The sequence below is a fragment of the Pyrgilauda ruficollis genome, unplaced genomic scaffold (assembly GCF_017590135.1).
Source record: "Pyrgilauda ruficollis isolate IOZ18807 unplaced genomic scaffold, ASM1759013v1 scaffold10, whole genome shotgun sequence".
NCBI lineage: Eukaryota > Metazoa > Chordata > Aves > Passeriformes > Passeridae > Pyrgilauda > Pyrgilauda ruficollis.
Genome location: NW_024508101.1, coordinates 17,155,150 through 17,172,301, shown reverse-complemented (window position 1 = coordinate 17,172,301; position 17,152 = coordinate 17,155,150). Strand labels below are relative to the sequence as shown.

Sequence of the window (17,152 nt, the reverse complement as noted above, 5' to 3'; positions counted from 1 at the left end):
TTGAATACATGAAGTTTTTAGGGTCATCTAAAACAAATAATTTAACTTTTTTTTCTTAAAATTTCACTTGGAAGAGAGTTTAACACTACAAAATGTTTGGTAGAATATCCAGTCCTCTGTGTGTTTTAAGAAATTTGATTCCTGCATTGCTAGAATGTTCATAGCTCAAGGATCCTTATCTTTTATGTACAATTTTTACAGTTGATGGTATCCCTTAAAATGTTTTAAATTCAGTTAAATAACATAGGACCAAGCTGAGGGTTTAGTTATATTCATAAATCCTAAAATCTGATCTTATATAGGGAGTGCCTGGGGGCACAGTTTGACCTGTTGTGTTTAGGCAGAATAGTGTTACTAGAAATAAAAATAGATGTCATAATCTTGAGCTTCAATTTTTACATTTAATGGTTTTATAATGAAACAATATGAAGAAACACACTGGTACCTTACTTCAGTAGATAATATACAGTATCATATTTATGGTAGTAGGAAATGTTTAAATCAGAAATAAGCAGACCAGTGAGTAGAGAGAATAAATAAAACTGCATTTCTAGAGATGGGTGTTGCAATGCAGAATTGGGGCGTTTATTTGGTCTTCTGTGGTTTAAGAACAACGCTGCAATAGGATCTTATGCATGAAAATGAATGTGGGGAGAGCTGCCTTGTGTTGATGTAGTTGTTTTCAAGGTGAACATGTTCCAGGTGGGAATCCTCATGCTCCTCCTCACTGTGGTCGTGCTCATCCTCGTGGTGGCTCTGAGTCCTGCAGATGCGTTCTGGGGGCACCGTCCTGTGGCACAGGGGAGGAATCATGTTCTAATCATTCCAGATAACTCTTCACTTCATCACTTCCAGATAACTTCATCACTTATTTTAGAGTTGCTGTCTATTTAGATATTTGAAAACGTTAACTTCATCAGTGCATTAAATTTTCTCAATTATGTATTTACTGAGGATTTTCAAAAGCCATTCTTTTGAACATTCTCTCCTCGCATTGCTTTCTCATTTATATCATATACTGAGTTTTCCTGAGGAAAGTATTGCCATGTGTTGCTGAATGAAAACTTTGTCTGACACATGGGAATGCTCTCTTTGTCATTCCTTTGCTTTAACAAACAGCACAGAGGGCCTGGACAGCTGGGGCTGATGGAACCTGCTCACCAGGTGACTCCTCCCACTGTTTTGTTATCACTTGGGGCTCTGCTCCAGGAGCAGAAAAGCTGGTGATTGCTGGTGATGAGCATTTTCAGTAACTGTGAACTTCAGTATCTCACTTCTATCATATTAAGAAATACCACAGAAGAAAACTCAGGATTCAGCTCCTCCTTCAGATTTTTTAACAAATATTTACTTTAAAATAACAAAATCCTAAAGCAAAGCATGTCTTATTTATTTTAATATCATTCATGTAACAAAGAGCTTGGAAATTACCTTATTTTATTATTGTTCAGTCTTAGAAAACGTAGTTTTCTCATTTCATCAATCCCAAAGGGTACAGCCTTCAATTCATTGTGATCCAAAAAGAGCTCCCTCAGGGAGTGGTAAGCTCCAAAAAATGACACTGGGTCAATGCCATCATCAGTGAGCTTGTTAAAGGACAGGTAGAGATACTCCAGCCCAGGCCTCATGTGGCCAAACACATAGCCTGGAATTCTCTCAATCTGATTTCCTATGAGTACCAGATGGAGTAAAGATTTTGGCAGGTAGGAGGGAACATGATACAACTTATTATAAGAGAGATCGATTGACTCCAAGTTCCTGCATTAAAGAACAAAAGAAAAAAAGGCTGAAACCCCTCTGAGCTCCTGCCCTGGCAGTGCTGTGCTCTGTACAAGGCTCTGCTTCATGGCATTACCAGGGAATGACATTTCCAAGGGAAATTTGTTTGTGTCAATGGGGCAAAATGCGTGTTATGGAACATGGTCATGCATAATTGCTCTGGGAATAGAAATAATTAAGTCATGAGTTACCAATCAAGCACAATGTTTTTGTTGATGGGAAGAGATCTCCAATAATGAGGATGGGGGGGCTGGGGGGCAGAACAGGGGAATCCCAAGGGACTAACTTGGGATTGCTGCAATAATGAGTTACACTGAAGAACTGGAATAACCTTGGGATTTCAGTCGTTATCCCATTAACAGGGGGTTTTAAGCTTTGTTCTGAAGCCCTTTTGAAACGGAATTGTGTGAATGAATCAGTTCCATGTGCTTCACTTCCAGGCATGAGAGATGCTGTCAGTAGTACCAGCATGGTTGTTTTCAGCTTAAGGAATTTACAAGTTCAGGAATCAAGTGATAGGGCTGCAGCTGCCAGTGATGGCCAGATACCCTGCTCAGCTTGGCAAATTATTTAGCAGGAAAATCGAAAGCACCATCATCTTTTACTACTTACACTCTCATTGCTCACTCTGCTTATATTCTGCTCTTAGACAATGCAGCTGCACAATCTTCCCTTCATCTTATTGACTTTTATAATTTTTAATCCAATGGGAAATAAGGCTAGGGTAGTATTAAATTATTTTTAAATTACCTGTGAGATAATTATGTATCAATACTAAATTACCATATAATTGTATATAGTATAATTTATAATTAATGTTCATTTTTGAACGGGTGGTCAGAAAAAAATATTGACTTTTATGTTAATATGGTACAGATTTGAGGTAGAAGATCTTTCTATTTGACAGCTGACTGAGTATCTTCTAGATTATACAATTAGGCAAAGGAAATTTAGAAAAATTAGCAAAAGAAAACAAAGCATAATTAAAACTCTAAGTTAAAAGTAATGAAGTGCAAATATTTATTTGATTATTTGACTCACTAAAAAGAGAGAAAAAATGAAATAAATGTATTTTAAATGTCTGATACTTACTCTTGGTTTATCCAAGCCAAAGGTGCTATCCTGTGCTCTTCTAATTTGTTATGCTTTAGCCCAATGATGTTGATGTTTCTGGTGTGGTTAAAGCAAATTTCTGACACTTCTTCAATTTGGTTATGTTCAAGATATAACTCCTGTAAGTGCATTTGGGAAGAAAATTTGTAAGATCAGAATAGGCTGGGTTTTCCCATTGCAAATTCCAAGTGCATCAATTACCTGTCCCCTGTATTCCCTGGTCTATTTGTTAATTCTCAGTCTGAACCAGAGTCAGTTTGTAGCTGGAGTGGGACCTTCAGAAACACAATTTTTCAAAGCAATTGTTTTGTTTTCTCATTTGTGAGAAAAGGGCAAATAGAAGGAATTGCATCTCTTTTGGTGTTTGTTGGGGGGTTGTTGTTGTTAGTATTTATTTTGGTAGTTTTGGGGTTTTTTACCTCAAGAGTGGCAGGAAGACCTTGTGGTATAATTCTAAATTTATTTCTTCCCAGTCGCAAATAAGAAAGACTTTTCAAAGGATAAAAGGCCAAGGGACTGACATTTGCTTCACTAAGTTTATTTCCTTCTAATTCCAGGGTGACCAAGTTCTTTAAATCTAAGGAGAAAAAATTTAATTTCAGTTAATTAATGCCATCTTATATCTTGTTAAAATACATAGTCATAATTTTAACAGTCTTAAACATTACCCAGATCACTTCATAGCAATGAAAATTAAAAATGAACTGATTTTATTATCTCAGAATCATGGAATTGATCATAAGTTTGTAGAGCTTTAGAGATTTACCACAGCTTTATTTATATTTTCCTCTCCCAGTCCAAATGGAAAGGGCAGCAGCTGATCCAGTTTAGATGGGACCCTTTTAGCAGGAGAGGGAAGGAAGCAAAAAAGTCCATCCAATTCTGACATGGATGGTACCCTTTCTTTTTTCTTTCTCTTTTTTTCTATCAGCCTGTGTTTAAACTGGCTTCAAATGATCATGGTTGACTCCAATTATATTCTCCTTTATTTTTCATGGACATCAAATTCTGTTCACTTCCATGCAGTTTAAAAATAACTGAAAGTGAAATAAAGGAAATAAACTTTCCACCACATATAAAGCCGTCAGGTTAAAGGTGGGGATAGTAGGTGTCTTCAACATGCTTCAAATTCACCTCCACTTTGTGATCTTAAATATAAACTGCTTAGGGAGAGGAGCAGTTGCATAAGGGAAAATATAATTTTAAAATACTTTCTCATGCAAGTCTTTCAGCTTGTGCTGACTTTTAAAGACATGGCACTTTAAAGCTAGCAATTATTTCTCTATGTCAAACCAGGTTCAACATTCAGCTTTTCAAATTTATTTTTGACTTTTTATATGATTGATATTTATTTTTTAAAATACCTTTTAAGCCATCTTCATCAATGGCATGAAGTTGGTTGTCATTTATTTTTATTTCTTCCAAAGTTGATGGCAATTCAGAGGGAATAAGTGCCAGCATATTTCCATCCAAATACAAACGTTTCAGCTTTTTCAGGATCTTATCACGGGAATGAAGAGCATTTATATTATTAAGGTGCAAAATATGCAGTTAAATATTAAGATTTTCTTAAACACATACTCTGTAAGGTTTTTCAGCAACAGTGCAGTAGTATCCAGTGTTCTGAATTAAAAACTTTTTTTTCCTGTCAGTCTAATTAATAGGTTACTTTCTGCTAAATATTAACAAAAGCGCCAGTTAATGTCACATGTAACTCAAAGAGCTTCCCCACAGCCCTGCTGCAGTTCCCCAGGATCATTGTTTGCATTCCTGCTGCTCTCTGTGAATTGTGGAAGTATTGCCTCACTACACCGGGCAGCATTTAGGACTTCAAAGTACATGCATTTAGAAATTATGTGCTTATCCTCTTGATCTGTGAGCAAACTGATGATTTTCTGTAGGTCAGCAAATTTACTCAGGCAGAATGACAGCAGCTTTCAGTAACTGAGGGTTATTATGCTTAAGCCAGCTTAAAAATTTGATGTGAAAAATTATGATATCTTAATTTTAATTCTTGATTATGGTGAGAGATTTCTCAAAGTAGCTATTTAATTATACAATGCTTACTTATACAAGGTGCAGAGTGTTTAGATCCATAAACTGAAAAGCAAAAAACATTATTTTAAGCAGCAATTACTGAGAGTGTAGCAGAGGAGTTAGGCTTTCTTACTTTGAATGCTTTGGGACCTATGCCAGGAGAGGTAATGTTATTTTTACTCAGATCAATCCATTCCAAATTAGGTATCCCATTGAAAGCTTCATCTGAGATAGTAGTGATGGTATTTCCTGGGACAGAAGGCAAGAGAAAAGTTTGATTTATGAAATACAGTCTGCACCTGAGGTGTGTAATATTGCATCTAGAAAATATATCACAAAAATAGCATTATGGACAGTAATTTTTGTAGATGTATTCACCTTAGTATTTAAACACTGGCATGAAAATCTAATGTTTTTAATTTCTTGTTTTAAAGGCTTAGCTGTAAAATTAGTTCTAAAACTTTTCTATATTAAGGAATGACGAAGCATTAACAGTGCTGTTGACTGCATTTGAGGGTGGATGATGTTACAAAAGTCATGCAAAGTAGACCCATTAATTACCTGTAAGGTCTAAACTCGTTAGGTCTGGATCTGAGATGGGAGGTATTTGTGTAAGTTTGGCATTAATGCAGCTTACTGTGGTGTCCGAGGTGGAACATCCAGATGGCAAAGGAGGAGCTTCTATGGGTGGAACAGGAATTGGGAAATGAGATGGAATTCTGAAAGCACCATCATCTTCATCACTGTCATACTGCACATCTCCTGCAGCTCCCGTCCTGGGGACAGGCAGCTTCTCTCTGTGACGCCCTTTGTGCCTCTGGCGATTCGTTTTGCCTTTCCTTTTTCTTTTCTTCTCCCCTTTTTTGTGACCCTTCTTGTCTCTAACCTCTATCACTTTTGTTGGAAGCAGCTCCTCCTTTTCCATTTGAGTTCCTGCTGATGGCAGAACACTGGTGGTGTCGAGGTCCTTGGGGTCTGGGGAGTCACCAGACAACTCACTGACATCATCCAGTGAAATTATGCTGGAGTCCAGTGAGGAGACTAATGAGGGAAAAAACAACAAAACAACGCAAAAGAATCTGATGAAACTAAAATATTAGTAAGCACTGTTTCCCACATACAATAGAAAATTATGACTATAGATTATTCCTCTTAGGATACAATCCAAAGAACAAAAATGTGTTGTTAAATTGCTGCTTGAGAAAAGAGACACCTGACTGAGAAATTATGGAGGCGACCATACAGAACAGTTTGTACACAGCTGCAATCCCTGAGAACTCCAGACAAAAAGGTGGAAAAATTAATATAGCTTTCATTATCTTCCTTTTTGACTGACTATTAATTATGGGGTTTGTGTTGATGGAGGTGTCTAAAGAGGAAAAATTATGTGTCTAGGAGTGGGAGCTAATTTGGAAAAAATTCACAAAGGTCAAGACTTATTCTCTTCCAAAAGGGATTGTCAGGGGAGGAGTTGGCTGCAGGTGGGGATCTCACCAGGGAAATGCATTAACTCCATTTCCAAAGTGCAGTTTTTACTTCCATAATAGGACAATTCTAATAAAAGGAGTTCAAATGTCTCAGTCAACATGACTTTTGCAGTTCTACAGTATCTCATCTCAGAGTGTCACATGCATATACACATGAGGATAAATATTTCTTACAGTAGGAGGAGACTGAGCTCAGTACTTTGCAGATATAAAATATTGGGAGTTGGGAAGGAAAGGAAGGAAATCACATCTTATGTTTATCTCCTCCATTCCTTTTCTTACTAAAGGTACCAGTTTTATTTAAATTATTGTGAAATACCAAGATTGTAGTTCTGGAGCTTCTCTTGTGAATTGACTGTCTTCTCTTGATTTACATCAAATTGCTGCATGTTTCTGCACTCCTAACAAAGATTTACCACTCTGTATGTCTAATACATCAATAATGGCCAGTAGTTGTTGATTGATCCTTTGTAAATGGAAGTGGGATAGAAAATATAAATAGATGTTATTTCTTTGTACATTTACAAAGTTCTGTAAAGGTAGGGGGGAAGTAAAAAAAGAAATACAATTATCTTTACTATTGCATATTTAGCACCATCTTTTCTTTAAATGTTGCATCAAACTCATCTAACAGAGTACTCAGAGAAACCAAGGTCAGCTTGAGTAGAAACTCTGAAGAGCTGCTTTTATCATGGAATTCAGGATAATGTGTACCTTGTAACTCTCGGGATCATTAAATGCAGTGTTTATGTAAGGTTTTAAGAATCTGTGGTGTCCCATACCAGTCTCAGAACACACTGGGCAGCACTCTCCTGCAGGAATGATGGTCTGGGGACATTTCAGAGGGTGACACATGGCTGTGTCACAGATCACCTCTCCCTGGGAGCACAGACAGGTGACGCAGGGCTGGGGAGACCACACGGCTTTGTCAAACATGATCATCCCGTTAGCTGTGCACTGCCCCTTCTTCCCTAGGAACAGAAAATGGGAAATGGCAGTTAAACAGCTTAAAGTAAACCAACAGTGCTCATTTCAAACTTTGGAAAGAAGCACTACTATTTTGTTCTCATTTTGAAAATATGTAAAATACACCCTATTCAAAGGATCTTATCATTATTCCTTACTTTTCATAGCTGTATTTTCTTCAGCTTATTAGTAATCTCCAGTTGTGGAAAATGTGAATATTTTTTCCAGACCTTCTTCTTTACCTCTCTTGTGCACTACAGATCTTTTCTAATATCTTGCACATTAAATGAGAAAATTTTATTAAGGCCCTGCAGAACTGCGAGGGTAACAATAGTCAGTTTATAGTGACAGTTCATGGGCTTGGTGGAAGTAAAGCCCATTTTGGGATGACTGATGAGATGGCAAAAATCTCCACTTCCCTGTAACTTACTTTATCTGAAAAACAAAAAAAACAAAAAAAAAAAAAACTTCTTTGCTAGAGAAGCAGTAATCTTCTTCAAGCAGAACAACTTGATGAGATATTCTGTCTCCCAAACTTCTGGACATGTGTCTACAAAAGATTGAAATCTCCCCAGGGTACCAGCTGAAATTTTCCTTTGCTAGAGAAGCAGTAATCTAGAACAACTTGATGAGATACTCTGTCTCCCAAACTTCTGGACATGTATCTACAAAAGATTGAAATCTCCCCAGGGTACCAGCTGAAATTTTCATAAAGAAATGTAATTTTGTACACTCTAGTCAGATATTCAGTAGGCAAGTGATCTGGAGAGCACAGAGACTTGGGAAGGAAACTAATCCCAGTCTTTCTTTCCTTCCAGTGGTGGAGTTCACCTCAGCAGAATCTTCCCTGGGCAGTTCTCACCCAGACTCCAGGATAAACATTGCACTTTAGCACATTGCTTTTTTTTTTTTGGTCTTTTGAGAGAAGGAAACCCAAGGCTGAGATTCTTCATCCCATGCAAATATTCCTGTTTTTATGTGTACCTCTAAATCTTGTTGAGAAGCTGAATTCCTCACACCGTCCTTTTCCTCTTTCTAATCGACCTAAGAATGCATTGCTGAAGTGTTATTTTGAGAGGAAAACCCATTTCCAAATTAACTTTGCACTTCCCTGCACATAAAGAAAAAGAAATTTCCTCTTTTCCTATTCAGTTTGACTTCTTCCTTCAGATGAAAATCCATACAGTGGAAAAATCTTTTCTCATCTGAATCTGCGTGCCAGGAGACTTTCAATTGTGGTGCACAAATTGCAGGGGTTCTTCGCAGCATTTCATTTCCCACACTCTGCCCTGCTCCATGCCTGGGTGTTTAGTTCTAATAAGAGTATTCAGGATAGCCTCTGAATAACTTTGTAAGATTATTGTAAATATTTTGTTTGAAATGTCTCTGGGATTAATATTTGTCTCAAAATGTGGCATTTTGCAAAGTCTTTCAAAGTAGTCCTACTTCATAACAAAGGTTCTTGCTTTGTCCTTCTACTCAAAGACCACTAGATACCAATCTGTTTTCTGCAATAAAAATTAATTGTCAGAATGATCCAGTTTGGATGATCCTCCATATTCCATATATTTTTAAAAATGCTTTAATTTAAACTGTTCTTGGGACAGAAAAGGCAAGAAATTGAAGTTCTGAGTAGTTGCATCTTGTTTATTCAAAGGGCTGGGACATCTCTGCCTCATTTCTGCTGCATAAAGTTGTGCTCTAAGCAACTCCAACCATGTCAGCTGGAGGAGGAGAGGAATTAGCCCAGGCCAAGTGTTAGTTGGCTTTAAGTCCCTTGTCATTCCACCCAGGTATCTGCAATCCAGCTGTTTGCTGGATCCTGACTTTGGGGTTTATGTGCTTGCCAGTACACCACAATACTTCTTTTAAATAACCTCCAAAAGAAACATAAAAAGAATCCTGCACTTTCTCATGTTAAACAATAAAACAATAACTGTTCCAGAAGAGCATAATCTGGCCTGAGAAGGAAATTCTTCTGTGCTTCCTAAAATTCTTTCTTTTGTTTTAGCTACCAGAGTGTATCAGAAGTCAGTGCAGATCTTGTCTGAATGAGCATAAAGATCTGAGCTATCAGGCTTGGCCTCTGCAGGCTTCTTTAACAAATGATCCTTTTTTTTCCTGTGTACATTAGAGTTTCATAAAAGGCAGGAGCAGTGTGTGCTCAAAGACAAAGGTTTTACCCTTTGGGTGCGTTGCAGAGCTGCTGTCTGGCACTGTTGGGATTCCCAGAACCACTGTGAGACACAAAAAGGCTGTGCTGAGATGCTCCTCACATTGCCTGACCACTGAGTCACTTCAGCTTGGTGGTGTGAGCAGGGAGGAGTGGGGGGTGAGAGGGATCAGAGAGGGTCCAGCAGTGAACATCCTGCTCTGCTCTACCTAATGGACAACTGCAAATTACCTCATGTTGTGGCCAGCTGTTTGATTTAATTTAAAGGTTCACATGGTTCTAATCTGGAGGAATTAGATATGTCTGGTTACTGCTAAACCTCCATTTAGCTGATAATTTTCATCCTGCACATATCTGTAAATTTGTGTGGGTTTGGATTTTTTTTTTTTAAATCTACTAAGAGCAAAACAAGTAGCTAAGAGAATGGAAATTAATGTTTGGATTGTATTTTCTTCTCTTCTGAAGCATGATTAATAATAGTGTTCTATTATTTAATAGGCTCTGTTTTTTCCAAATCTGACATTAACTTGAAAAAATTTTGAACTTTAAAAGCTAGACTAAAAAATACCTTGTGGTTCCAGTCTTTGGCAGACGAGCATAGGACTTTTAACCTTCGGAAATATGGTGTAAATTCAGCATGGAGTTCCAAACAAAATGAGTTCAGTGGTTTTAGCTCAGCTTTTGGATGCAAGAAAGAAACAAGCGGGGCGGGGAGGGGGAAGAGCTGTGCATTATTTCAGCATGACTGATGGTCCTGACAGAAACTCTGGAATATCTTACATGAAGTGTATGCTACTTACATGGTATTTTCCTCTGTTTAATTTTAAAAATATTTTTAAATTAGATGTTTGACATTAGTAATATGTATAATATTGTAATACACACTGAAAATGCCAAAGTCCAGAGTTTTGCTAGTTTTCCTACTCAAACCCCTTACTTTCAAATATTTGGTTTGAAATGGTTCAGCCTTTCTGAAGGAAGAACTCACAACAAACAGTAATTGTGGAGAAAATGTGGATGATATATGTTTGGCCATTTGAGATCTCTTAACCCAGTGGTCATGTCTGTTGTGTGACACACTGAAAGGCTTAAATTCTTGCTTATAAAAATATATTATTTTTATATCTAGCATATGGGAATCAGGGCATTCTGTTTTGATTTTTTTTTCCCATAAAATTCATTAAACTGCATATATGTGATCATATTAGTGTGTGATCTCTTGATGGAGGAATGGAAATATCTGTATCCATAATATACATATAACTACAGAGGTGAAAATCTCTGGATCGCCAAAAAGGCAAGTTTTATATAAATCATACTACTGAACTTCTATTAAATAAATCTGGGTTGTCAATATAGATGGAGCATAAGAGTGGTCTTCTGTTGAATAAGTAAGATTTTTTTCTCTTTTAACTCAGTTTTCCATCATAAGGGTCTCGTTTATAGTGTAACTTCCATATTGCAGGCACTATCAAGTTTTATTAAGTTATTTACAAAATCAAGAATTATTCCTGAAGGTTTGCATGTACAATTTGCTTTTCAAAAATGCAACCCATAAAGTAAAAATAAAAACTAATATATTTTCATTAACACTGTTGTTACTGGTGTTGAGGCCTCAGTGAAATGTTAATAGACTTAGGAGATATATTGAGCAATCCATTCTTCAAAATGGCCTTCAAGCTTGGAACACAAGTTTGGAACATGTTGGAAGTTACGAAAATACCCCAACAAATTTCTTGTTGGTTAAGATCAAAAAATAACGCAGAAAACTTGCAGGAAATATTGCTGTTACCTGGCAAAGCAGTGTTTGATAAAAAGCCTCATAATGCCAACCACAAAATCACTGCAGAAGGCAGCAGGAAGGTGCGGAAGTAGAGCTGAAATAAAGCTTCAATGAGTTTATCTGTCTGAAAGGAGAAGTCAGCCCCTGGGGAGCAGAGGGGCTGTGTTCTCACCTGGTAAGACACTGTAGGCGCTCTCGTGTTGCCCCAGCCCCACCAGGGAGTCAAAGACGCCCATGACGCTGCCGTCGATGGTGATGAGCGGGATCCTGGGCCCCATCCCGGCCGCCCTGGGGCTCCTGTGCCCTGCCCAGGGGCTCCCCCCCAGCCCCCTGGGGGGCATCCTCCTCCTCTGCCTCCTGCCAGTGCCGCCTTCAGCTGGGCACAAATCCCTGCACAGCCAGAGCAGCAGGAAATAACAGAGCAGCGATGGTGCCTGCATCGTCTATGGGTCCCACAGAGTGCCCTGGAATGGGAAAAAAAGAGGGAAATCAGGGACCTGGAAAGCTTTTAGGACCATGTCAGTCACTGGCAGCACTTTTCAAGGCAGGTGAACTAAGAAATTGTGGGTCAATATAACCAAGGTTCCCCTTGGAAAGAAATTGCCCAGAGAGCTCCAGTGACCAATTTGATTGTGGTGATTCTCGACAGTCACCAGCAAACAGGTGCTGGTTTGTGTTTGGGGTTGCACTTGAAGAGGTGGTTTAGGTTTGCAGTGCCAGAGGCATTGGCTGCTCAGTAATTGTTGCTGCTCCCAGCAAGGGACTTCTTGAGAGTTCTGTAAAGTGCATCTTCCTTTTTTTATTTCTTCCAGAGTGTTGTAACTTCTGAGTGTGGGAATGGAAACAGAAAAATGCCCAATTCATTTGTGATGTGCTGCCCCGAATGCTTTCGGGTTGGCATTTCTGTGCAAGGTGTTTTTTCACTGTAAATGAAGAGATGAGATGTTCCTTTTCCATCCATCTCTGGCCATCATCTTCTCTAACAGGATCTGCTTGGTTCTGCAGAGGAGACCTTCAGGAAGCCTGTGCTATTTGTGACATCCCACAACTGCTTTTCCAGTGGAAGTTTTTATGAAGTGTAGGCTCTAGTATGGTCGATCTAGAATGGGTTGTGTTCTGCATTTACTTATTAAAAAAATTCAAAATAATTGCACCTTTTTATGCTCGTGACAGAAAATTTACATTTACTGTTGCCAATAGGTGGCATTCCAAAACAGAGCAGTCAGGATTCAGGAGCACACACAAGGAAGGATATCCAGCAGTGGATTGCTGTACCAGTATGGAAATAAGAGCCTGTACATCCAGGGGCATTAATGATCTGTCAGAGCTGTGTTGCATAATTCTTTCAAAAAGAAAATGCTGCTGTCCCATGGCCTATTTTAACTGAGACAGCAGAGACAGGAGACATTTGTGTTCTTGGGAGAGTGAAAATTAGTGAAGGACTTGGAGCTCTTGGGCTTTGTGGCCAAGACAAGGCTTAGAGCAGGGCCATGGTTTTTTTCTGAGGAAGTTCTGAGGGGATTAAAAAATGCTTTTTCATGATGTTCATCAGTCTGGCTTTGCATGTCATCTTTCACTTTAGAGTTAATCTTATTATAATTGTATTGTGTAAATATTGGACAGTATTATTTCAGGAACTTGAACTGTGGTTTTGCCTGAATTAGATTTTGTTTAAAAGCTTGTTCGTCTTGGTATTTTCTGATTTATAGAACAGGTCAGATTTTTGGTACAAGTTGTCTAACTGTTCTTTAATACAAGGCATGTGATTGATTGCATGTTTTCCATGCTTTCCACATCATAATTCTAATATATATATTTTTATTTGCATGTTTTAAAATGGGAAGTTGCCAGCAAATAAGCTTACGAGTATGCATTTTACTTCTTTTTAATATTGTCGTTTCTGTCTTCAACTGTTTTAAAATTAAAATGTTATTGCAAATTTAGATATTAATTTGTAGGGCTTGAAGTTAATATTTTTATTTCTCTATGAAGGGAATTTGAGATGCAAGTATCTCACAGAAATCCTCACGGCATCTCCTGGAATGGCAGGTTTTGAAATGAATCCAAACTTTAGTTTGCTGCTTTTTGCCCCTCAGAAGTCACTTATTCCAAAATGCTGTATAGACTCTGTGGCTTTTTATTTACAGCAATTACTGTTAGTTAACATCTCTGATAGATGCAGAAGCTTGCCCTCTGCACTGAAAATGCCTGATCTTGTTGAGAAAGTGCTCATTTCTGAGTGCCTCAGGAGAAATGAGCCAAAGCCTTTGGTGTCTGCCTTGCGTGGTAATGAGAGGCTGTAAAATTACACAGGAAACTTCTGTTCCACAGGCTGGGCTGACACACACTGACAGCCCTCGGGGAAACTGCATGTACAAAGGAAAGGCTTGGCCATGTGTGTTCATTCTGTCAGGTTTCTGACATCTTAATTATGGTTCCATTTTTCTGGGATACTCTATAATAACACCAGAGCTGTGCAGTTACAATGCTGCTACGTTGCACTTGGGCTTTTTTAACATTTAACCATTTCTTCCTGTGACCAGAGGCACATAATGGCATGACTGAAATACTTTTCCATTCTCCATTTCTTTTTAAAAGTCAGGAATAATATAGAGTGAATTATGTTAATGTACATTAAAAGATGTTTTGCTAGGAACTTTGAGTAAAACTCTATAGTAAAGCAAATTATTATAAAGTGAAACTTGGTTTCATAAAGTACTTTATAAATGCACATTTTTAAAAATCAGAAACAAAACAACAGAAAACACACCACACACCCCCAAAAGAAGTCTTTATAAACTAATCTTGTTCATATATGTATGCTAATTTTTTACACCAATTTAACTCTTCAGCACTGAAAGCTTAATATTGCTACTTTCAACCAAATGATGTTCTTTGCATGCAAAACACTGGGCTACTGAGTTCCTTTCCTTGGCTTAGTGAATAAGTGCTGCCTCACATTTTAAGGCCCAAATTGTGAAAGGCCTTGGGTGCTTTGGGCCTTTCCTGCCCATGTCTGGGATCCTCAGATTATCTCTCAGGATATATTTTGTATAGGGCCAACCACCTTTTAATTTGGGGAAAATTCAGCCTGTTCGATTTATGACTTTTATAATAAAACATTGCATAGTAAAATAAAATTATAGGTTGTCAGTGTAATGAAATCATTAACCATTTGTGTTGCCAGATACTCTCAACATGGCTGCATTGCTGTACCTTTTTCATTTTACCCATAAATATTTAGATCAGGAACAGTATGTGAAAGCATCTTTATTACCTTTAATTTGTAACATGTTCAGTAATTTGTATCTTTATCTTCAGTACCTGTCAGTTTCCTATTATGTTAACAGAAATAGTTAATTTTTAAAGGAGAGACCCTTTAGAAATACTAGAATATCAGAATTTATTAAATAATCTATCTTCATCCATTCAGTCAAAATTCAAACACATTTCTAAGATGTCAGCATCATTTCTCATGACACACAGGGGTTAAAATGCTTTACCAAGATTTTTCACTCACTCTTTTTTAAATGCATTGCACAGAAAGCAGTTACATTTATCCACAGCAGCCAGACCAGTTGCACTTAACGTTAGTTTAAGTTGGATGTGCATGGCAAACATTCAGACAGAACAAAAAGCAGCTCAATGGGTATTGCACACTATTTAGAAAGGCATTTCTCTTCAGTATTGCTAAATATAGCCCACATTATTTCATTTCAAATATTACATATTTTCAAAGTTAACATGAAGTTTAAGCCATTCAACACCATGCTTTAAGCAGTAATTTAAAATGTAAAACATTTTACCTTGTAATCTAACCTAACAGCAGATTCTGCTTGCTGCCATTTAGTCTCCCGTTGCAAATGAAACAAAATCTCAGTGATATCTTTAAAACAAACAGAGAAACTGTAGGGATTGTTGAAACATGTGAGATGATTCCTTAGTTAAGTCTGGAATAGCTCCTTCCCCTGGGGAGCCGGGGCTGAGTTCTGTGTGCAGAGCCTCAGCTCTGCTGGTGCTCGGAGCGCTGGAACCTCGCTCGGGCAAGTGAGGAGCAGCACAATGCCTCCGGTCCCGAGGCTGACAAGGCACAGCTGGAAATCCTTTTCCAGTACTTAGAGTCACATAAGGAACAAGGAAATGGAGTGTTTGCAAAAGAAACAAAAAATGTGTATTTTATTTGGTGCTGTTTCTCTATTTAGAAGTTTAGTTTCCAGGTGGCATGACTTTAATGTAGATTTATATAAAATAATAAGATCTAATACGCTTTGGCAGATGTAATCTTAACATAAAAACATTTATTAGAATTAGAACTTTTTTTTTCAGTTCATGTTTCTCTAATCCCCTCCTGCATTTAAAGCCTGTCATCTATCAGCAGCAAGCCTTTTTGTTGAAGTTTTAGCATGGAAAGTTTTTCTTTTGTCCATTTACAGCAATGATTTCACTGCAAGTTGTAGCTTATGCATGGAAAATAAAACGACCAAAGCACTTTCCCTTCATTTTTTTCTCTTTGTAAGGCTAATTACATCCTGAAACATGATCCTGAAGCTCAGTTCTGCAAAAACTGCAGGGAAGTTGGTGATCCAGAGAGGAGAAGGGAGGGAATTAAGGGTACATTACCACAAGTCCTGTGCGTGCCAGCAGAGCCTTTTCCTGCATCCCCAGGTCGCTCCAAGTGTCCGGGGGCTGTGGGATGGGTCTGCTGAGCTTCAAAATGACAAATTCACCGGGGGCACCGCGTTTTCTGAGTTCTGCTGACATTAAAAATCTGTAGTTTCCTTGAACTCACAGTCTGAGGAATATCTAGACAGATAGTCATGGAATGGTGTAACCATTGAGTTAACCATAATTGTTAACTGGTGTGTGGTGGAAAGATATACTGGGGGAGCACATTGTCTCTTAAAATAGGCATCCAGCTCCTACTGTGCTCTGCTTTGCAAAGGCAAAAGAAGAAATATTAGACTTTGGTAATTTATCTGGAGGTGTTTGAAAGGAAAGAAGACAGTCACATACAAAAATGGAGTGAAAATCTGGATGGAAGGAACCTAAAAGTTTATCCCATTCTACCCCCTGCCATAGCAGGGACATCTTCCGCTCTCCCAAGCTGCTCCAAGCCCCAGTGTCCAGCCTGGCCTTGGACACTTCCAGGGGTTCAGGGGCAGCCACAGCTGCTCTGGGCACCCCGTGCCAGGGCCTGCCGACCCTCAGAATGTCTTCCCAACCTCATCTAACCCTGCCCTCCTACAGCTTGAGGCCTTTCCCCCCTGTCCTGTCACTCCAGGTCCTTGTCCCAAGCCCCTCTCCAGCTCTCTGGGAGCCACTTTAGGCACTGGAAAGGGCTCTGAGGTGTTCCCAAAGCCTTCTCTTCTCCATGCTGAACGGCCCCAAGTCTCTCAACCTGTCTTCATTAGTGAGATGTAGGTTCAGACACACCTTAAGAAATCCTTCAGTCAGCTTAGGGGATTAGAATTTTCACTGTATGTCTGCGAGGCCCTTGCTTATATTCTCAACTTTTTTTAAGGAAGGAGTAAAGACAGCCTGAGGAATCTGCAAAGACAAAATGCCTCTTCACGAGAAGGGCATTGCGCCTTCCTGCAACGAGCAGTAACACTTGAAAATTGTAGGAGCTGTTAAAGAGTGACCTGTGGCTGCCTGGTATCAAGAAGGTTTAGGATTTTTAATTGGAAAAAAAATGTGTATGAGAATGGGCATCATCTATTGCCTTTCAATAAGTTTTAAATCTATATAAGATTAATAATTAGATTGGCTTTAATGTTGTTATTTACATTAAAATTTTCCACATAAACTTGCCTG

General features: G+C 38.4%; 2 protein-coding genes across 2 annotated transcripts in view; one reads left to right on the top strand and one right to left on the bottom strand.

Annotated features, from left to right (window-relative positions):
* Positions 1-17,152, top strand: part of LOC121349408 (centromere protein P) — a 111,715-nt gene that overhangs the window by 78,655 nt on the left and 15,908 nt on the right. The gene's annotated exons all lie outside the window — the stretch shown is intronic.
* ECM2 (extracellular matrix protein 2) lies at positions 382-15,347 on the bottom strand. The gene is made up of 10 exons (XM_041459704.1): positions 15,145-15,347; positions 11,511-11,802; positions 7,199-7,387; positions 5,491-5,970; positions 5,063-5,178; positions 4,257-4,392; positions 3,312-3,469; positions 2,872-3,011; positions 1,432-1,758; positions 382-790 (listed from the first exon to the last, which is right to left on the bottom strand). Exons 2-10 carry the CDS (start codon positions 11,776-11,778, stop codon positions 586-588), a joined length of 2,019 nt encoding a protein of 672 aa, XP_041315638.1. The 5' UTR covers positions 11,779-11,802; positions 15,145-15,347; the 3' UTR covers positions 382-585.

Excerpts from the sequence above, each read along its gene's own strand:
- ECM2 (XM_041459704.1), bottom strand. The coding sequence starts at position 11,778 with ATGCAGGCACCATCGCTGCTCTGTTATTTCCTGCTGCTCTGGCTGTGC. Across the intron at positions 7,388-11,510 it reads CGCCTACAGTGTCTTACCAG|GGAAGAAGGGGCAGTGCACA; the intron begins GTGAGAACACAG and ends TTCTGTTCCTAG. Across the intron at positions 1,759-2,871 it reads TTGGCTTGGATAAACCAAGA|GAACTTGGAGTCAATCGATC; the intron begins GTAAGTATCAGA and ends TCTTTAATGCAG.